Source organism: Stegostoma tigrinum, chromosome 5 (genome assembly GCF_030684315.1).
Source record: "Stegostoma tigrinum isolate sSteTig4 chromosome 5, sSteTig4.hap1, whole genome shotgun sequence".
NCBI lineage: Eukaryota > Metazoa > Chordata > Chondrichthyes > Orectolobiformes > Stegostomatidae > Stegostoma > Stegostoma tigrinum.
Genome location: NC_081358.1, coordinates 21,920,165 through 21,943,178, shown reverse-complemented (window position 1 = coordinate 21,943,178; position 23,014 = coordinate 21,920,165). Strand labels below are relative to the sequence as shown.

General features: G+C 42.2%; 2 protein-coding genes across 2 annotated transcripts in view; one reads left to right on the top strand and one right to left on the bottom strand.

Moving 5' to 3' along the window:
• LOC125451549 (uncharacterized) overlaps window positions 1-2,416 on the bottom strand; it is a 57,927-nt gene extending 55,511 nt beyond the window's left edge. Inside the window, exons 1-2 of the mRNA XM_048528753.2 lie at window positions 1,927-2,416; window positions 25-205 (exon numbers count right to left, since the gene is read on the bottom strand). Of these exons, the coding sequence (XP_048384710.2) occupies window positions 25-205; window positions 1,927-2,318 (573 nt within the window). The 5' untranslated portion in view covers window positions 2,319-2,416. The remainder of the gene's footprint in view (window positions 1-24; window positions 206-1,926) is intronic.
• The window catches only part of zbtb10 (zinc finger and BTB domain containing 10), an 88,532-nt gene continuing 67,590 nt past the window's right edge, over window positions 2,073-23,014 (top strand). The window contains exon 1 of the mRNA XM_048528752.2: window positions 2,073-3,273. Within this exon, the coding sequence (XP_048384709.1) occupies window positions 2,494-3,273 (780 nt within the window). The 5' untranslated portion in view covers window positions 2,073-2,493. The remainder of the gene's footprint in view (window positions 3,274-23,014) is intronic.

The window sequence follows — 23,014 nt, the reverse complement described above, 5'->3', positions numbered from 1 at the left end:
ATATGTGCATAGACACACACTTACTTCAGAAAGAAAACAAAAATCCAAGATCGCTGCTTCATGAAAAAAAAGCACGTTGGTCAATAAATTGAAGGCAGAAGAATAAAGCATAGAATGTTGTAGAGTGTGTTGCTCTGCAGGGTTGCCCTGAAGTCTTGCAGAATCTGTTTGCTCAGGAAATACAATTTTGAGATGTTTCTTCAATCTGTCCTTAAAAGAACAAATACGCTTTACTACTAACTCAATAAAGAGGATTTTGCAAAATGAGATAACAATGGGCAGCTTGTCCTTAGCTAGATTTTCTTCAACTGAGTTTATTTTTTGAGCAGATTTCCCTTCGACTGAATAATTCAGAAATGCCATCATAAGAAAGGTGGTAAAGAAAATCAAGGGAACTATAGACCTGTGAGCCTGACATCAATGGTGACCAAATTGTTGGAGGAGAATCTGAGGGACAGGAATTACATGTATTTCGAAAGGAAAGGACTGATTAGAGATAGTCAACGTTGTTTTGTGTGGGAAACCGTGTCTAACTTGATTAAGTTTTTTGAAGTGATGAAGAACATTGATAAAGGCAGAGCATTGGATGTTGCCTATGTGGACTTCGGTAAGGCATTTGACAAGGTCAACTAATTAACAAGATTACATTACATGCAACACAGAGCGAACTAGCCATTGCAATACGAAATTGACTTGAAAGTCAAAGACAAAGGATTTTGATGGAGGGTTGCTTTTCAGGCTGGAGGTCTGTGACCAGCAGTGTGCTGCAGGGATTAGTGCTTGGTCCACTGCTTTTTGTTACGTATATAAATGATTTGGATGTGAATATAGGAGATATGCTTTCAGATGACACCAAAATTGGATGCATCGTGAACGGTGAAGAATGTTACCATGGAGTACAATGGGACTGTAATTAGATGGGACAATGGGCTGAGAAGTGGCAAATGGAGTTGAATTTAGATAAATGTGAAGTACTACATTTTGGTAGGGCAAATCAGGGCATGAGTTTTGCACTTAATGGTTGGGAAGTACTGCTCAACAAAGAGACCTTGGAGTGCAGGTTCATAATTCTTGCAAAGTGGAGTCACAGGTAGCTGGGCTGGTGAAGAAGGAATTTGGTAGACACCTTCTTTTGGGTCAGTGCATTGTGTATAGGATTTGGGATGTCATGTTGCAGCTGTGCAGGACATTGGTTAGCCCATTAGGGTAGTAGGTATTTGGAACTCACCACCCAAAAGGCAGGTAGGAGCAAAATCCTGCAAGACATTTGGGAAACTTTGAGAGGAGCTTGAAATGCCAAACACACACAAGGGGAGGGAAAACATTGGATTTGAAAATAAGCAACTGAATTTGCTTGAGAAACTCAGCATATCTAGCAGCAACTGTGGAGAGAGAGAAAGCAGAGTTAGTGATTCGAGTCCAGTGATCTCTCTTCAGAACTAAGTGCTGACAGCACTTGAAACATTATGACTCCGCTTTCTCTCCCTCCACGGACACTGCTAGACCAGCTGAGTCTCTACAGGAACTTGTGCTTTCTTCGTTACTTCGGCAGAAATATTCTGTTTTGGGATCTTTCGTATTCCCGGTTCTTGGTTTCATTTCCGAACAGATGCAGATGTTTGTGACGTCGGGCCGAACGGCCACTTTTCTTCATCGCAAGCCGAGCCGTACCGCCACGGTCAACTTTTTCCTCATTTCAAAAGAGGAATGATTCTCGATTATAAAAATATCTGTGTGTACATAGTCACCGACACAGCTCCGTTGCCTAGTCGCAGATCAAGGCGACAAAACGAGACATTGGAGTTTGGTGGACAAGAGTCAAAATAAAAAAAACACCAGTGACCTCTCTTACACCTACAATATTAAATTTACAGACTTAAGACAGATGAGGGATGGAGGTAACTTGATAGAGAAGAAGAGATTTACCTACTTGCATTCCACATCGAAGTAAACGGCCGTGACCGCCGCCTCCTCCCCCCCATTGGCTGCTTGACCTGGAAGCGGAGCCCGGCCCTGAGGGAGGGAGACGGTGGTGGCAGCAGCGGCGGCGCGCGGTGCACTCTGGGAGCTTTGCCCGTTGGCGTCCGCTGCGTGTCTCGCGGACTCGGAGCCGCTGGCGCTGGCGGAGCGCGAGCGGCTTGGAGCCTGGACCGTGCACGAGGAGGAAGTGGCGGCGGTTGTGGTTGTTGTTGGTGGGGGGGTAGGACCCCCGAACAAAACAACATCTGGGAGGAGCTGGGGGTGTAGAAGAAACCGCCGTTCGGCACCTTCTCGGACCAGGCCTGTCCGCTCGCAACTTTATACCGTTCGTAATTCATCCGACCTCTCCGGAGTTTGGAGGAGGAGATTGAGGCTCTGGTTGGGGGGGTGGAAATAAAGAGGTTATCGCGGGAAAGGCAACCTCCTCTTCCACCACCCCCCTCCTCCTCTCCTTCCCTCCCCTCCGGCCAACGCTCGGATCAGCGACCCCTCCCGTCCCCTCCCTGATCCACCATGTCCGGCGAGAGGAACAGGCGATCGCTGGCTTTCCGCACCGGAGCCTCCGCCGTCAGGATCGACCCCGAGCTCGGGCCTCACCACCACCACCACCAAAACAACGGTGGCAGCAGTAGCAGCGAGGCCTCGAACGGGGCCTTCCCGTCCGTTAGTCCGACCAAATCGGCTGCCCTCCCTGTGCTGGACGGCGCCCAGGCCGAGGTCCCCCCGGCTGCGCCCCCCGCCGAGGAGGACTGGGTCGAGACGGTGGTGGTGGATGACGAGTACCCGGAGCAAGAGGTCTCCTCGGTGCGGGTGGTCGACGGAGGCTCAATCAGCAGCAACGAGTCCGAGGAAGAGGAGGAGGAGGCGGCGGGGGCTCCGCCGCCACCGGCAGACGGGGAGCTGGAAGGGATGGACGGGCCCGGCAACAAGGAGCGAGCCGCGTCGCCCGCCGAAGGAGCTGTGGGCCAGGAGGATGAGGAGGAAAACGGCGGCGGCTGCAGCCGGAGAGGATTCGGGCTGACTCTACTCGGCCGGCCGCAGTCCTTCCTGCTGCCCCAGCAGCGCACTTTCCAGAGATCGTGGCTGCAGGAGTTCCCGTGGCTTCAGTACGAGCAGGAGACGGGCCTTATGTACTGCTCCTGGTGCCTGCGGGCCAACAGCGGGGTGGGGAGCAACAATAACCGCAACAAGTTCGTGAAAGGAAGCCGCAATTACAGGCGAACCACGCTGCTGCGGCATCACCTTTACACTGAACACCGGCAGAATGACCCATCCGCTGCGGCCTGCATGGAGGTGAGTGTGACTATAAATCATACTGCAAAAGGCTTCCTCTCGAAGTGGGGGAGGGTAATAAGTAGCCATTGCTGATTCTGCGTTCATTCGGATTGCTGTGACTCCATTTACTTCAGACCGAGAGCGCTGATGGCTCTCCAGGTTATTCGAAGTTAATATTGACGTTAGGGTTTAGAATTATCTTTCCCTCTCGCCCAGTCCCATCCCCCAAACTCCTTAATCCATGTACACAACAGATTGAATTCAGTTTAGATTTATTGATTTGAACGGAATTTGATCTTGTACCCTGTTTACATGGCACTATGCCCCTTGAATCGGAACACAACACGGCGAGAGATCACATTACCGACCAATGCACGCTGTATTTGGAAACGGGCGAGAAATGCACGCAACAAAAAAAGTTTCTTTGTGAGTGGCAACTTTTTTCTAAGTTTTGTTTTCCTCGCACAGTCGTGATGCTGTCTGGTTTGAGAATTTTATTTTGCCTTGCGTTTTTCAGCTTGGTAAACAAAAATTCATTCCACTTTCTTAATTTACAAGAAAGAATTCTAGAATTTTGAGAGATTGTATAGCTGTATAGTGTAAAACTGTTAAGGTATATATTAAAATAGAATTTGGAAAAATAAAGAAAATATAGATGCTGGAAATCGAACAAAAACTGAAAATGCTTATATGTAGCAAGCTGTGTAGAGACAGTACACTATTTGGTATGTCAACTGTAAACCCTTCATAAAGATTTTGCAAAATGCCATTTTGAAAAGTGGGACAACATGACTGGCATGACAGTTTGGTTCAGTATGTAACTAATCCATTTTAATCTTCAGGGTAGTAAAAGTTCATAACAGATTTGGTTCTGCACTGCAGGTTCTAAATTAAACTTATCAAATATGATCGTTAGTGACATGAACCTCTGCTTCCTGATCAAAACATTATGAGCAATCAGACACTGGTGTCTTCTTGGAGAACATTCTCGAGCTACAAATTATCTGGTAAAATTTGCAAATATGACAATGACTAATGGTTTTATTCTTCATTCGAACTCTGTAATAGAGACATGAAAATTCTGTACCAGTTAATATCTTGAAGACTGTAAAATTGCAAGTTTCAGATGTTAGTTGGCTATAATCTATTCATCATGGTACATAAATTGGACTGTATTTGATTGAATTCAAAAGTGATTTGAAGCAGTTTGAACAGTTATCTTTTCGAATAATGCCAAGTCTGTTCAAACATAGGTTTGTCAGTAGTATTGATGGCTCATTGTGTCACGGGGCTCAAACTAATGTTGGAGAAAAATTACACATGCATCCATTGATAACTGGACCAGTTTTGTAAAAAAGATGGAACGTTTTTTACTGGATCTTAAATACTAATCATCAAATTGTGTAAAACCCTCTTTATAACATGTTTCTTGCTGTGACATGCCTTTTTTTTAACAACTCCCAAACACGGCATTGTGGAGAGGGTAATTTGAAAAGGCACAGCTGCCTTGCGAAAGGTATTGTACCAGTCTAGAAGAACTGACTGTCTCAAATTACTGTAATTGCATCTGTCCCAGATGAGCCCACTGTCAGTCAGTTACTTAGATTATCTGAAAGTCTTATTCCTTGATCAGTTGCTTCAGTTTTCTTCCAATGCATGTTTGTTTTTGCAACACTGCAGCTGAAAATATAATTGGGATATAGTTTAATAGGATAGTATTTATTAGATGTACTGGTGAAGTAGATGACTATTTAAAGATGACATACATTACGATGACTATTGAGTAACATGATGTATATCAAATAACAGTTCAGATGTTAAGATTCTAAGTGGTGAGTAGTGACTTAGGGCTCATTACTAGGATCCCACCTATTCACTGTACTTAATCGATTTAAATGAGAGAACTCAGTGCAACGTATCCAAGTTTGCAGGCAACATAAAGCTGAGTACAGAGATGCTTCAGTGTGATTTGGATGAGTTGAGTGGTGGGCAAATACATGGTAGATGAGGTATGGTCTGGGTAAATGTGAAGTTATCCGCTTTGGCCACAAAAACACAAAGGTAGGGTTATTATTTGAATGCTGAGAGATTGGAAGGGGAGGTGCAAAAAGATGTGGGTGTCTTGTACACCAGTCACTGAAAGAAAGCATGCAGGTGTAGTAGACAGTGAGGAAGTCAACATACTTGGTAGCAAAAGAATGAGTACAGGAGCAGATTACTGCACTTGTATAAGATCTTGTTGAGACCACATCTGTGTGCAGTCCTGGTCTGTTTATTTGAGGGAGGATGTTCTGGCTATAAACAGGGTGCAACAAAGATATTACCATATAGATTGCTGAGATAGATGGTCTTACGTATGAAGAGAAACTGGATTTTTTTTTACAACTACTGTGACTAGAGATCAAAAGAATGGGAGAAACCAGTCAAATTCTAACCGGACTAGAAAGTTTAAATGCAGAAAGAATGTCCCCAGTCTCAGGGAATCCAGAATCAGGGGTCGTTGTTTAAAGGTGGTGATAGGCCATTTAGCATGAGACAAGGAGAAAGCTTCTTCACTATGTTGAACCTCTGGAATTCTCTGTCACGGGAAGTGGTTGAGACGAAGATATTGAATGTTTTCCAGAAGTTAGATATAGTTTTTAGAGCTGAAGGGTATAGGGAGAAATTGGGAACAGGTTGCTGAGTAAGATGATCAGTCATGATCAAGTTGAATGGTGGAGCAAGTTTAAAGGGTAAAATGGCCTACCCTCTTTTGTATGCTTCTGTCTGTTAGAGAATTAAGAGATCCTAAGAACCTAAGTGACTTCTTGCAAAACTGTAGGGGTTTACTATTTTGACTAGAACCCCAATATTGCTTTGTAGGTTCTTGTATAACATTTCAGTGCATTTGAAAATTGTTGTCATGCAGTTTCTCGTATTGATTCTTTTTGGCAGATGACAATGTACAGCAATTTGCTGAATAAATCGAACTTGTTCTGCTTGTTTCGATGAAATAGTGCAGGTTCAATGTTTACACCATGTGCCTATAGCAAGTATCCCTTTATTGTTTTTTGGGGGTTTTAAAGTTAAATTGTATTAGATGGGCAGATATTTTAATGAGGAGGTTGTGAAATATTCTTGAAGACTTTGACCCTTCCAAGTAGAACAGGTCAAATAAACTAGAAAAATCCATGGACCAACTTGTTTTCAATGTAAGCATGTAAATGCACCATCTTGATTGGCTACTAAAGCATTTTTTTTAAGTTGTCTGGCAGTGTTTTTAAAGGAAGCTATATTCCCTAGAGAAGTGTTTTAACAAGCTTTCAGAGTGTGAGATTTTTGTTTTGCATTTGGGATCCAGTGGTGTCCCAGTAGAGTTTTTGTACAACAAGATTATTTTTCTTAAAGTTATTAAAATTATCATTTTCCTAAATGCCTATTCTAAACAGAACTGTCATGGCTTGATTTAACCACTCAATTTTCTGTTGCCAAAGCTAAGTCTCTCTTAGGAGATTTTATTGTAGCTATGTTAATAGAAAGTGTTCATATTAAATATCGCCCCTTTAAAAACATCACAAAGTGTTACTTTCTGGGATCTTTGATGTTTGATCTCATAATATTGAGGGAGTTCCCTATGTAAGATTTCACTGTTGTATTCTTGGGTGATACCTCAAATTTATGAAGGCAAATTCTCAATGTTAGTTGTATTACTTTTAATGAGTTTTAAGAATTAATAATATCCTAAAATGTTATTATGCTAGTTTGTTATTTTCATGTTTGTCCTGCATGTACCTTTTCTTATCTTATTGTTGATAGATAAGAAGCAAGTAAAGGCTTTACATAATCTGCTTTTGCTGTTAGTATGATGGACATAAGTTTATAAAGTGATAACTGGCGCAGTTTGAGGAAGACTACACAGGCAATCGATGTTGTTTGTGTGAGTCAGTTAGATTAAAGGTGATATTTCAAGACTCCCTTTGAAATAGCTGAGAAGTTAAATTCGCATTTTAGCATTTTACTTGACATTAAAATGAAAGAGAATCTGTTAGTTAAGTGCATTCAGCCCATAAGATAGCGCTCTCAATTCCTTTTGGACAGCTATATTTAGCTCAGATGTGTTTTAGTTGTATGCAGAGTGCTCAAATTTTCTCTTGCTTTCTTATTCTAAGTTCCTGCTAGATCTTATAAAGTTTGAGGGAATGGTTATTGGCTTAAGTTTGCAGTTTTCAGCTGAGATCTGAAATTATCCAAAATTGTTTACTTAGCTTGCAATGCATTACAATCTTTTATGGAGCTTGGGGTTTTACTCATTGAATAAATTGTTACCCCTGGTCCACGATTGGAATATTCATTGAGTGATCTGGATTACATCTGTGTCTGATTGAGAATTGGAACTGCTAACTTTATGGTAATAAAGTTTTTGAGCTAGAACTAATAGAGCACATCAGTATTAGAAGATGAGCTGACACAATTAGGCACAGTAGACATGTGACTGAAAGGCAGAAGGTACTGTACTGTGGAGGGAATTAAGATTTGCAGGTATGTAACACCTGCACAAATATTCTGAACTAATTTTGTGAATAAACTGGTTTCTAATAATTCTATGCATCAAGTGGATCATTTCGTATTAAATCTCAAAGTTACCAGTTTTGGACTTCAGTATTTTCATTGTTTATATTGGATATTAAAACTCAAGTGCAGGTTTTTCTGGACACATCTTTTAGTATTCAGTAATGTTTGGTCTCTAAAACAAGTTTGCTGTATTATGGTGGGCTTTCTTGTCAGGTCATTCATATTTGCTGTATTTCTTGTTCTAGGCATAGATTAACTACTCGTCCTCAATTAGGTTTCAGTTCCCCATTGACTGTAGTTAAAAATCAGTACAGTAGTATGTTTCTGACTGAGCTGAATAGTGAGAACAGTCCTGTGTTTGATTCCTGACCTTGAGAGAACTGGTCAAACCCCATATCACATGACCCACTTTGAGATATGCAGCTTGGGAGGTAAGTGCTTGTCTCCAAAGCCATTTTGCATGAATTCTACAAGTGTGCTCTATTGTCATAAGTCTGCTGTGTCAAAAGTGTGATTTCACATTGCTGCAACTACAACTTGGTTCTTTAAAGAATCAGATCAGTTGGTCTTTTAAAGAAAATACTTCTCTTTCTTCGATCTGACTTGAGCAAAGTTGGATGCCAAGCTAACACTTAATCAGATTTTGAGCAGCTCTATTTCTTGTAAGCACCTAATGTAATAGATAATTTGCTTTAACACAAACACTGCAGCAGAAAAAAAATATAAGAATGCAGATTTTCTGTCTGTTTTGTTGAATGTAACACACAAAGCATGTGCGGTAGTAGACATTTGGCCACTTGAGCTTGTTGATTAATATGATGGTTGATTTGATTGTGGCCATCATTCATTTTCTTGCTTGGTTACATATTATTTGACTCACTTTTACATTAAAATTTGTGACCCAGTCTTCAGTCCTGTCTGGGATAGAGAGTTCCAAAGATAAACAACCCTCTGAGGGAATAAATTGTTCCTAATCTTTCTCTTAAGTGGAAACCCCTTTATTGTGAAGCAGTTTCCCTAGTTCTAGATGTCCCCTTGAATGAAAACATCCCACAGCATCTATCCTATCAATACCTCACCCTCACGTTTCAATAAATAAAGGCCGAACCTTCCCTCCTTAAAAATTGTCTCCGACAGTTGATTTAAATATTTTAATTCCATTGAATGTGCTGAGCAGCATGCACATGAATACACAGTTGGAAAGTTTATTCATATTAAAACTCCACAGCCTCCCCATGAGACGATTCGGATCAGCCAGTCTGTAAGTCATTAAACTGGCATGGTTCTTTGATTAGTAGAGAACCTTTGCTGAGCATACTGTATGCTTCTTTAACTTGAGGCCTAAACTGCATGCAGTATTGTGCGGTCCCAGCAATGTTCTGTGCAATGATTGCAAGACTTTTCTATATGTACTCTACCTCTTTGCTCTAAGACCAGAATTTTATTCGTCTTCGTAACTACTTTTTAGACTCATAATGAGGTCACCTAGATCACTCTGTACTGCAGAATCCTGCAGTCCATATTTCCATTTTCCAGTTTTTACTACTGAAGTGAACAACCTTATTTTTTTCCTACATTATACTCCAGGCAGATTTTTGCACACATAATTAGCCTACCCATTTCAAACTTTTTGACTCCTAATCACAACTTGCTGTCCTCCCTATTTTCACATCATTAACAGATTTGGGCTACAATACAGTTGGTTCCTTCATCCAATTCATGTGCATCAAATTTAATGGCCCTGTTTTGTCTGCACTGCTTGTTACATCTTCAAAGACCTGGAATGCTCCTTTCACAAAAGCATGTTAACTCTACTTGCTTGTAGTTTGATACTCTCCATGTCCTGCTGTTACCTTCTTGATAATGGTTTCCAACATTTTCCCAATGATAGATGTAGGGTTAACCAGCCTGATTAATGCAGGATTAGGCCAACCTCAAAATCAGCTCAGCAAGAAATGTTAGCTGGTCTGGAAGCAAAAAGTCTAAAGTCTTGCCCTCCTGAGAAAAAGTGCACTCTTTAAGAAACTATGCAATGCTTCCTTGGATTTTTACGGTATTAATTGTCAGATTATTGTTCCAGCCACACTTTTTTCGTGCATGCAAATATTCTCATTGACAGACAAAGATACTTGAACAGCTATGAAGTATGTGTTTGATGTAAGATCTCTATGCTTGAACCACTGTTAATGACACTACTGTCCACTCTTAATTTGAACAATATTAGTCACATTTCTCATTGTTTCCACTAAACACTGTGTTCTGAGCCTGAGATGTAAGCCTATAAAAAATTAAAAATCATTTCCTGCAGCTAATATAATATTTTAACTCAATAGAATATACTAAGTAGTGTGCACTACTAAGTTGGAAATTTGTTAATGTTAACACTAATGGCCTCGTCATGAGCTGGTGGATGAGGTGATTTGGATCCAGCCAGTCTTTAAATAGTTAAATTAGGATGGTTCTCTTGCTATTGTGTTCTGTTCTTGGTCTGAAAAGAAGTAGGCACATGGATAGTTTGTATTACTTGTTATTATGGGTAGGCACTGCAGTGGTGACTTTTTATTATTTAAAGCCACATATCCACTTATTGCTGTTACATTAACATATAATATGAGGGCAGATCTGTTATTTCGGTATGACTGAGAATTATTTGCAAGGAAAGTTGGGATGGTACTGGAGGAAATAAGTGGGAGAATCCTTTGACCTCAATAATACAGAAGACATGTAATTTAAGTTTTTAATATGTATACTTGCATGTTTTGCTCAAAATTTTTGAGATCTGGACTTGCAGTAGTTATGGTACAATAAGGGTCTAGGTCCGAAACGTCAGCTTTTGTGCTCCTGAGATGCTGCTTGGCCTGCTGTGTTCATCCAGCTTCACACTTTATCATGGTACAATATTTTGTAGTTTTGTTTTAAATTAGAAATTAGTGGCCAAATTTTACAGTGAATCATTAAAAGATTTAAGGAAATGTTGGTGAGATGATCAAAATGTAGGTGAATATTTCTGATAGTTGTGATCATCATCTGTTGATGCCTTATTGTGTTCATAGAATCCCTACAATGTGGAAACAGGCCACTCGGCCCAACAAGTCAGCACTGACTGTCCAAAGAGCATCCCATCCAGACTTGTTCCCTGCCCTATCCCTGTAACACTGCATTTGCCATGGCTAATGCACCTAACCTTCACAGTCCTGAATGCTTTGTGAAATTCAGCATGGCCAGTCCACCTAACTTGTACATTTTTGGACTGTGGGAGGAAACCTGAGCACCCAACGGGAGCCCACGCAGACATGGGGACAACGTGCAACTCACACAGACAGTCTCCCGAGGCCAGAATCAAACCTGGATCCCTGGCGCCATCAGGCAGCGGTTATGGTGGTTTGTGTTGAGGAAACTGGCATCTGCCATTCTTAATTCAAATATTTGAGGGCTTTGCCCCCCATCTACTCAATGAAGAACAAGCTAGATATTCAAATGTAAAGTTGAACTGCTTATACACTTAAATCCATTGAAAAATGAAATTTTTGTTTTTGGGTTAAGTTGACTTATTTTGGCCATGGTCTCCATGAAGAGGAGAAAATAGGTGTTTCAAATGTTGGTAAGGTCAGTATTAGACTATTAATATGAAGTAGATGTCTGGGATAACGTTATTTGAAATTTCAGAAAGATAGATGAATCAAAACACTTGATGCAATTTAATCCAAACTAGTAAAAATTAGATAGTTGAGAAGGATCCTTCAAAGGAAAGATGGTTGCGAATGGTTTCCATTCTTGAGTCTGTAGGCAAGTTGCAGCAGAATTCAGCATAATATAAAATAGCTGTTTGTAAGTACAGGAAATGTTCTTCTGTTGGAATCTTTAAAATTAGACTCCTGTCAGATTTTGCATTCGTAAGTTGGACATCTGTTAGTCATGACAGAAATTTGAGGTAAGCACTTTACAACACCAGATAATAATATCCATACATTTCCATATGTACCCATAAATTTCAGTGATGTATATGTAAATACGTGTATTAGATTTTTTTGAATGAAACTTCAATCTTGCACAATACTAATGGTTTTGGTCCCTCACTAATAAAGAATGCACTTTGAAGTTGGTACGCTAAACATTTGCTAGGTTGGCTCCTATTGTCATTCAGTAGGAGGCTAAGTAAAGTTGACCTGTATTCTGTGAAACTTAAACTGGTGATCCCATTGCAACAGATGTTCCTGAAGCATCTTGCCTGAGCAAGCTTTGAGAAGTTATTATCTGTAGGATGGGGTATCTTGAATACAGTCACAGCCTCAATGTTAGCAAGCCGTCATTCATGATTGAAGACTCAAAGCATTAACTCAAAGCATTCTGAATCTTTGGAATCCTCAGTTGCATGGGTTGTGAATGCTCCATTGTTGAATATACTCATGGTCAACATCTTTGTATTTGAGAATCAAGAGGCATGGATGAAGGTAGGAAAGTGGTGTTAAGGTTGAAGACCAGTGTAGAATGGTGGCACAGATCTTCTGATCTACTTTTTCTGTGTTTTTATATGTCTTTAAGTCACAGAGAGTAAAGAACGTATTGAGGTTATCTGCAAGTTTAATTCTGACTGTTCTGTGTGGCCAAGAAACAGAAGCAGGTACTCGGAGTCATATAGCACGGTACAGACCCTTTCGTCCAACTCAAACATGTTGATCAAGTTTCTCAAACTAAATTAGTCCCACTTTCCCGCATTTGGCCCATGTCCCTCTAAGCTTCCATGTTCATGTAACCCGTAAAAAAATTCTTTTAAAGTTGTAATGGTAGTGCATCCACCACTTCCTCTAATGGGTTCATTCCACACACAAAATGTTACCCCTCAGGTCCCGTCTAAATCATTCTCCTCTCACCTTAAAAATATGTCCTCTAGTTTTAAACTCCCCTACACTCGGGAAAAGAACTTTGTTATTCACCTAATCTATGACCCTCATTTTATAAACTTCGAATAGGTCACCCCTCAACCTTCAATGTTCCTGTGAAAATGTCCCATCTTATCACAAAGTGGTCACAAATTGGTTGACCCTTGAGTTTAGTCATTAACTTAATTATGACTTAATTGATTGTTTATAAAGAAGCATCAGTTTGATTGGAGTTTGGAGGGCATAAAGTTTTTTGGCAAAGATCTGTAGCTTGGCTTGTGGGTGAGGTTGTTGACTTGCTTGCCAAGCTGGCGTGTTCTCATTCAGATGTTTCATCACCATGCTAGGTGACGTCATCAGTGGAGCCTCAGAAGAAGCGATGTTATTCTACTCCGCTTGGAATTTATACTGTCTGGTCCATTACAGTGAGTATAAATTCCAAGCGGAGTAGAATAACATCGCTTCATTGGAGGCTCCACTGATGATGTCACCTAGCACGGTGATGAAACATCTGAATGAGAACACGCCAGCTATGGAGGGCTGTTGTGATGCAATGGTAATGCCCAGACCCCAAACCAGAAGTTCTGAGTTCGGTTCTCACTTATTCGAGAGGTATGTTGTAGCATGTTTGCCCAAATTGAATTAAAATTACCCAGGACAGTGCAATCAGACATGCATGTTTCCTCTGACTTAAGATAAATGACATATAGCTGAGGTTTCTTTAAACAACTTTTTCAATACACTCTCCTTTGGCTTCCACTGATTTTCCAGTTATCTAGCACCAACCCAAAGAGTAGTCTACTAAGTCTAGCACACTATCAAAATACTAGCACTAAGACTATTGGGGAGGTGATGGTGCAGTGGTATTATCGCTGGACTGATAATCCAGCGACCCAGATAATATTCTGGGAACCCGGGTTTGAATCCCACCACGGTAGGTGGTGGAATTTGAATTTAATAAATAATTAAGAATGTAGTGATGACCGTGAATCCATTGATTTGAAGGAAAAACCCATCTGGTTGACTAATGTCCTTTAGGGAAGAAAACTGCCTTTCTTACCTGGTCTGGACTATGTGACTCCAGACCCATATCAATGTGGTTGATCTTAATTGTCTTCTGGGCAATAAATGCTGCCTAGCCAGAGATGCCCTCATCCCATGAATGAATAAAGGAAAAACAATTCTGTAAACTATTGAAGCTATTGTGGGAAAGTTTCAAAATTTGCCTTCTGGATTAGTGAAATAAACCGGTGGTGATAGTCTTTGTTTCAGTTTAAACTATGTCACTGTCAGGTGAGTTATTAGTGGTTGCATGTCTGTGGCATGGGAGGGAAATGATATAAGTTGATGAATTAAAAAGCTTCTGTTAAAAAGCACATCACTAAAGATGAAAACTGGTTGGTGAAGTACAGTTTACCTATAGTATAGAGGTAATGATATGTTAAATGTATCCAGCAGTAATGCTGGCTTTGATTTGATTTGGGTAGCATGACCAAAGCAAGTAATACTTTTAATGTATTTCCTCATTACCTCCGAGGCGGATAATAACAGGCAAGAAGTTCCTGTTTCAGATTTTTGAAACTTCTGGAATAAGCACTGGAAAAGAAGTCTATCATTTGATGAGTCCAATAGTTGTTTTTGGGGTGTTGAAAAAATTGTAGCTATTGTGTGGCAAGCCCAGCACGGATTGAGTGTGGGTGGGGGGGGTTGGCAAGTGGTCAGTTCATGGTTTAGTTTTAGGGAATGAAATTGGGCACGTAGAAAGTGTGAACATCATTCAGTTAATTTTCGTATGCTTATTGAAAAAGGGAAAGTTAAAGTTTTTGATTGCATGAGGGCAAGTTGGCTTTATTAGGCTAAGAAGTGACTTGGTAAAAGTGACTGAAAACAGTTACTTTGAGACCCAACATTGTCAGAAAAGTGGGCAAAATTCAAGTGATTCAGGGTGAAAGTTCCTGAAAAAAGAATGGTTGAATAGTCAAATACAGGTGACCTCCAACTTAAGAATGCCCTACTTATGAATGCCATTCTGTACAGGGGTGTATTAGTATTAATTTTCAAGATCTGACATATGAACGTTTCCTCGTACTTGTGAACAGCTATTTTAAATGTTGTGTTCCAACTTGTGTACAAATCCACTTGCGAACAAACCCAAGAGCAGGACCTACGGGGATAGCCTACAAAGAACCTTCTGGAATGTTAGAATGCACAGAGAATCATCACCCTGATCATCATCTGTACTCTGTCTGAAGGCAGGATCTTGGGTCATTTTTGACTGGTGCTTCACACAGGCTGTATTTCAGTGATCAGATCTAATGGGAACTGCAGATGCTGGAGAATCCAAGGTAACAAAGTGTGGGGCTGGATGAACACAGCAGACCAAGCAGCACTTAGGAGCACAAAAGCTGATGTTTCGGGACTAGACCCTTCATCGGAAAAGGAGGATGGGGAGAGGATTCTGAAATAAATAGGGAGAGGCAGACTGAAGATGGACAGATGAGAAGATAGGTGGAGAGGAGAGTATGGGTGGGGAGGTAGGGAGGGTATAGGTCAGTCCGGGGAGGACGGACAGGTCAAGGGGGCGGGATGAGGTTAGTAGGTAGGAAATGGAGGTGCGGCTTGAGGTGAGAGGAGGCGATAGGTGAGAGGAAGAACAGGTTAGGGAGGTGGGGATGAGCTGGGCTGGTTTTGGGATGCAGTGGGAGGAGATTTTGAAGCTTGTGAAATCCACATTGATACCATTGGGCTGCAGGGTTCCCAAGCGGAATATGAGTTGCTGTTCCTGCAACCTACGGGTGGCATCATTATGCCACTGCAGGAGGCCCACGATGGACATGTCTGCGGAATGGGAGGGGGAGTTGAACTGGTTTGCGACTGGGAGGTGCAGTTGTTTACTGCGAACTGAGCGTAAGTGTTCTGCAAAGCAGTCCCCAAGCCTCCGCTTGATTTCCCCTTCCGCCATCTACAATCCGACCCCACCACTAAAGACATTTTTCCCACCACACTCTTGCCTGCCTTCCGGAGAGACCACTCTCTCTGCAACTCCCTTGTCCGCTCCACACTCCCCCACATTTAAAAACAGAGGATGTGAGAAAACACAGATTGAATCAAAATATTTCAGTCCTGTCTGGTTACAGTAGTAGGTACCAGAAAGTTGGAGTACTACAAACATTATAAAGGGAAGACCAGCTAATCAAGTTATACGCCAGCTAACTTTAGTTGTGGCAAATGTTATTTGAATTAATTTTGACGAATGGTACATTTAGAAATGCAAGGGAAGTCAACGTGGATTTGTTAGGTCAGATCTGAATAGCTTGATTTGAATTTTTAAGGTGGTGATGAGGGCAATTTGGTGGATTGCATCTGTTGATTGTGGCAAGACTTTCAACAGTATGTCTCTCAGGCTGTTCACCATAATAGAAGCCCTGGGATCCAGCAAAACAAATTGGATCTACAATTAGCAGAAACGTAAAAGTAATGGTTGACAGTGTTTGACCAACTGGAAAGCAGTTCTGTTGGGCTCAGTAGTGGATCCTGTGTATATTGTGTTAATATTAATTACTTACAGAAAGGTATGGTGGAGAAGTTTGCACATGAGACAGAAATTGGCCATGGGGTTGACCATGAGTTAGAAAACTTTAGCAGAAAGATGATGATAGACACTCTTATCAGTTGAGAGAAGAATAGTAAGTGAATTTCAATCTAATTTCAAATGAGCCAATGCACTTCTGGAGTACAACAAGGCAAGAGAATGTACCTTAAATGTTAGGAAATAAGTCACATGGAGGAATAATGGGACCTTGGTGTGTATGTTCACTAATCCTTAATTGCAGCACTGACAGAGTGAATCAAGATATTTAAGTCCTCCCTGTCTACAGTAGTTGGTACCAGAAAGTTGGAGAACTACAAACATTGTACTGTAGTTTAAAAAGGAAATAAGGATTATTCCAGTTAAGAGAGCACAGGAAGCCAGTAAGGTGAGTGGGAACTCAAGTGGCATGCTTTCCATTATTAGGCAAAGCATTGGATACAAGAATAGGAAGATTATGTTGGAACTGTCTACAACACTATACCACAGTTTGACTGCTGTCAACAGTTCTGTCTGCCACATTACAGGAAGATTGTGCTTACAGTGGAGACGATACGGAATAGACTTAAGAGAATGTTGCCACAACTGGAAACTTCTGACTGTGAAGAAAGATTGCAAAGTCATAGGATCATAGAGATATATAGGATGGAAACAGACCCTTTGGTCCAACTCATCCATGCTGAGTCGATATCCTATATAACTCTAGTCCCATTTGGCCCATATCCTTCTAAACCCTTCTTGTTTATATACCCATCTGGATGCCTTTTTAAATGTTGTAACTGTGGCAGCCTTCACCAGTTCCTCTGGCAACTCATTCGATATATGCACCACCTCTACGTGGAAAAAGTTGGCCCTTGAGTCCCTTTTCTATCTTCACCCTCTCACCTTAAACCTGTGGCTTCGAGTTTTGGCCTCACTCATCCTGAGGAAAAGACCTCACCTATTTACCCTAAACATGCCCCTCATGACTTCATAAACTCTGTAAGGTCAACTGTCAATCTCTGATACCCTAGTGAAAATAACCCCGGCTTGTTTAGCCTCTCCTTATAGCTCAAACCCTCCAACCCTGGCATCATCCTTGTAAATCTTTTCTGAATGCTTTCTGGTTTCACAACATCCTTACTATAGGCGGAAGACCAGGATTGCATGCAATACTCCAGAAGTGGTCAAATGAGTGTCCTGTACAGCTGCAACATGAACTCCCAACTCCCAACTCAAGTGTAGTGACCAATAGAGACAAGTGTACCAAATGCCGCCTTTACTATAATATTTACCTGCGACTCCACTTTCAAAGAACTGTGAACCCTGCATTCTTTGTTCAGTAATACTCCCCAGGACCTTACTGTTAAATGTGTAAGTCCTGGTCAGATTTGCCTGTCCAAAATGCAGCGCCTCACATTTATCTAAATTAAAATCCATCTGCCACTTCTCAGCCCATTGGCCCATATGATCACTATCCTGTTGTATTTTGAGGTAACCACCTTTGCTGTCCACTACACCTCCAATTTTAGTGTCATCTGCAAACTTATTAACCATACCTCCTATGTTCACATCCAAATCATTTAATATCAATGATAAAATCAGTGGACCCAGCATCGATCCTTGTGGCACACTGCTTGTCACAGGCCTCCAGTGTGAAAAGCAGCCTTCCACCATTACCCTCTACCTTCTACCTTTGAGCCTGTTCTGTATCCAAATAGTTAGTTCTCCATGTATTCTGTGTGATCTAACCTTGCTAACCAGTCTCTTTGAACTTGTCGAATGCCTTATGGAAGCCCATATAGATCACGTCCACTCTTTGCCCTCATCAATCCTTTGTTACTTCTTCAAAAAATTCAATCAACTTATTAAGACATGATTTCCCAAGCATAAAGCTATGTTGACTATTCCTAATCAGCCCTTGCCTTTCCAAATACATGCAAACCCTGTCCCTCAGGATTCCTTCCAACAAATTGCCCATCACCAAGGTCAGGCTCACCAGTTTATACTTTCCTGCCTCTTTCTTAACCACCTTTCTTAACACAGTGGCACAATGTTAGCCAATCTCCTGTCTTCCAACACCTCACCTGTGGCTATCGATGATACAAATATCTCAGCAAGGGGCCCTGAAATCTCTTCCCTTGCTTCCCACAAACTTGCAAGGTACACCTGATCAGGTCGCGGGCCACCTTTTAAGACATTCAGCACCACCTCTGTGCTAAGAATGTTTTTTCAAGATGTCACTATTTATATCCCCATGCTTTCTGTCTTCCATTGCTTTGTCCGCAGTAAACACTGATGCAAAATAATCATTTTGTATCTCTCCCAGCTCCCAACATTCCACAGATAGGTGGCTTTGCTGATCTTTAAGGGGCCCTATTGTCTCAATTTCTCCAGTCATCCAGCATTCCTGACATCTACCAGCTTTGCCCTTCACCCTAAAAGGAGCATATTGTCTCTGGACTCCTATTATGTTACTTTTGAAAGCTCCCATTACCCAGCCATTCCTTTACCTGCATTAATCTGCCCTCCACTCAACTTCAGAAAGTTTGAGACAAAAATACTGCAGATGTTGGAATTCAAACTAGACAAGCAGAAGGCTGGAAGAACACAGCAAGCTAGGTGGCATCTGGAGGAAAGAAGTCAATGTTTTGGGTATTACCCTTCTCCAGGACTGGATGTGGGGGTAGGGGGTGCTGCAGATGAAGGGGATGCGAGGGGAGGTACTGGAAAGGTGGTGATAGGTGGACACCAGTCGTAGGTATGACATGGTTGGTGGGAGGAATAAAACCATTTGGTAGCTGGAAGAGAGGGTCAGTAGGTAGACTAAAAGGGAGGAGGTGGGGCTGGAAAGGGAGCCTGTGGATGGTTGGGAAGGTTACTTGAAATTTGAGAACTGTGTTGAGTCCTCTGGACTGTAGGGAACCCAGGTGGAAGATAAGGTGCTGTTCCTCAAATTTGCATTCTGAAATACTACGACACTGAAGGAGGCTGAGGACAGATGTATAGGAGGGGGAATGAGGGGGTGGAGTTGAAACGGGCAGTGACTTGGAGGTTAGGCTGGCCATCATGGGCCGGGGAAGATGCTTGTTGAAACGATCACTGATCACGGTATAAAGAAGAGCTCATTGAGAGCACTGGATGCAGTAGACTAGGTTGGAGGAGATGCAGGTGAAGCTCTGGAAGGACTGTTTAGGGCCCTGGACAGAGGTGAGGCTGAACTAGACTTCACCCTCAATAACATTTCCTTCAATTCTTCCCACTTTGCCCAAATCCATGAGGTTACCACGGGCACTCGTGTGGGCTCCAGATACGCCTGCCTCTTAGTCGGTTATGTCGAACAGTCCCTCTTCACTATGTACGCCAGTGCTGTACTCTAACTCTTCGACCGTTAAATCGATGACTGCATCCAGGCTGAACGAGAGCAGTTCATTGACTTCACTAACACCTTCCACCCTGCTCTCAAATTCACTTGGTTTATTTTAGACACCTCTCTCCCCTTTCTTGACCTCTCCGTTTCCATTTCTGGTGACAGTTTATGGGCCAACGTTTACTGTAAACCCTCAGACTCGAATAGCTACCTAACCTACATCACCACCTACTCTGTATCCTGCAAAAACTCCAGCCTGTTTTACCGATTCCTCCGTTTCAGTCACATCTGCTCTGACAAGATATTCTACTCTCAAGCATCCAGGATGTCTGCCCTTTTCAGACAACATTCTTTTCCCCTGTCTGTCATCTTCTCAGCCTTCCACTGTGCCTCGTTCATTCCCTGGTCCACAGCTCTAAACCACCTCTCACCCTGCCAAACATAATGAAAATAATGTCCCCCTTGTCCTCATTTTCCACCTTACTAGCCTGCACATCCAATGTGTCATCCTCAAACATTTCTGCCAATTCCAATCAGACCTCACCACCCGGAGCACCACCTACTTGCTACCCCTCTCTGCCTTCCACAAGGACCATTCTCTTTGCCACTCCTTCGTTTGTTGCTCACTCCCCACCAACTACTCCAACCCCCACGGTATCTTCCCTTGTAACCATAAAAAATGCAACACCTGCCTGCATACCACCTCCATCTGGAGCCCCTAAACAGTCCTTCCAGGTGAGACGGAACTTCACCTGCATCTCCTCCAACCTAGAGTACTGCATCCTGTCCTCCAGATGTGCTCTTCTCTACATCAGTAAGATCAAATGTAGACTAGGTGACCATTTCACCAAGTATTTTTGCCTGGCCCATAACGGCCTGTCTAACTTTTTAGTCATTGCTCATTTCAACTCTCCCTCTGACATGTTCATCCTCAGCCTCCTCCAGTGTCACAGCAATTCAGAATACACATTTGAGGAACAACACCTTATCTTCCGCCTGGGCACCCTACAGCCTGGAGGACTCAACATTTGAGTTCTCTAATTCTCGCCCATCTGCCAACTCCCTTTCCAGCTTCACCACCTCCCTTCTATTTCACCTACTGCCCCTCCCTTCCAGCTGTCAACTGGTTTCATTTCTCCCATCGAACACCCAGGCTGTACCAGCTACTGGTGTCCATCTGTCACCTATTCTGCTAACCCCCACCCTTACTTTCAGCTCCCCCTACTTCTGTACCCATTCCTGAGGAAGGTTAATACCTGAAATGTTGACTTCTCCTTTCCCCAGATGCTGCCAGGCTTGCTGAATTCTTTCAGCCTCCTGTTTGAAAGCTCTTGCCTAATGGTATCAGAATTGGCCTTCCTCCAATTTAAACTTTAACTTTTAGACCAGGTTTATCCTTTTCAATCCTATTTTAAAACTAATAGAATTATGGTCCCTGGCTCCAGAGTGCTCGCCCACTGACACCTCAGTCACCTGCCCTGTCTTATTTCCCAAGAGTAGGTCCAGTTTTGCACCTTCTCTAGTTGGTACATCCATCCACATACTGAATCAGAAAATTTTCTTGTACACAATTAACAAATTCCTCTCGATCCAAGCCCTTAATATTATGGCAGTCCCAGTCTATGTTTGGGAAAATTCAAATCCCTACCATAACCTCCATATTATTCTCTCAGATAACTGAGATCTCCTTACATATTTATTTCTCAATTTCCTGCTGACTGTTGGGGTTTCTATAGTACAATTGCAGTAAGGTGATCATCCCTTTCTTATTCTAAGTTCCACCCAAATAATTTCCCTGGATGTATTCCCAGGAATGTCCTTCCTCAGGAGAGCAATAATACTATCCTTAATTAAAAGTACCACTTCCTCATATCGCTCGCTCCCATTTTTATGCTTTCTGTAGCATCTATACCCTGGAACATTAAGCCACCAGTCTGTCCATTCTTGCATGATGTCTGTGTAATTGCTTTGCTATCCCAGTCCCACGTTCCCAACCATGCCCTGAATTCATCTGCCTTGCCTGTTAGGCGTCTTGGATTGAAATAAATACAATTTAATTTATCAGCCCTGCTTCATTTTCTACTTTGTTCCTGTCTACCCTGACTGTTTGACTTGCTCTTTTTCCCAACTTCTCAGACTGCTGTCTTGCCTCACTTTCTCGCTGGGTACCAATTTAAATTTTCCCAAGCAGCTCTAGCAAATGCCCTGCCGGTATATTAGTCCCTGGAAAATTCAGGTGCAATCTATCCTTCTTATACAGGTCACTTCTACCCCAGGAGAAATTGCATTGATCCAAAAATGTGAATCCCTCTTCCCTGCACCAGCTTCTCAGCCATCTGCTCTGTCCTCGTATTCCTACCCTCACTAACCTGTCCCCTGGCACCAGGAGTAATACAGATATTACTGACCTGGAAGACCACCTTTTTAAATTCCCGTCTAACTCCCTATATTTTCTTCTCAGAATCTCGTCCTTATCTCTTCCTGTGTCATTAATTCCAATGTGTACCACAGCCTCCTGCTGGTTCCTCTCGCCTTTGAGAATATTCTGCACCCTGTCCGAGATGGCATTGATCCTGGCAGCGGGGAGGCAACGCACTATTCTGATGAGACAATAAAGTGTAGAGCTGGATGAGTACAGCAGGCCGAGCAGGAAAGCTGACATTTCGGGCCTCGACCCTTCTTCAGAAAGCTCCTTGCCATTTTGATGTCTCGCTGTCAGCCACAGCAACATCTGTTTGTGCCTCAGGCTAGCGAGTTTTTTGTGCTCCTGAGATGCTGCTTGGCCTGCTGTGTTCATCCAGCCTCACATTTTATTATCCCTATCGTAACTGACTGCTTGGAACCTGGCATACCCCTCGTTACATTAGAGCCAGCCTTGGGATCAGAAACCTGGCTGTCAGTGCTACATTCCTCCGAGTCCATCACTCCCAACATTTTCCAAAGCAGCAGACTTGTTTGAGATGGAAATAGCCATGGGAGACTCCTGTACTACCTGCCTCATCTCTCCTACCTTTCTTGGAGGTCACCCATCTGCCTGATTGTAAATTCAATTTATCTATCTTCTTGCAACTGCCATCCGTCACACCCCAATGTCTCCAGTTCTTTTCCTTGGATTAGAAGGGGCTGAGATATGATTTAATTGAGGTGCATAAAAGCCGAGGTATTGCAGAAAAGGACAATGTATTTACCTCAGCAAAGAGTTTTAAAAAAAGGCAGGGCCAATGGATTTGAAATAAACAGTAGAAGGATCAGAAGGAAGATGAGGAATCAGTTACTTTTGCCAAAAGGGAGGGATGTATAGCTCTGCTCGAAAAGATATTGGATTGTTTGTTGAGGTGAGTTGTTGTGAAGTATCCTTACTGATATATTGTAAGACAATCGTTTACTAAG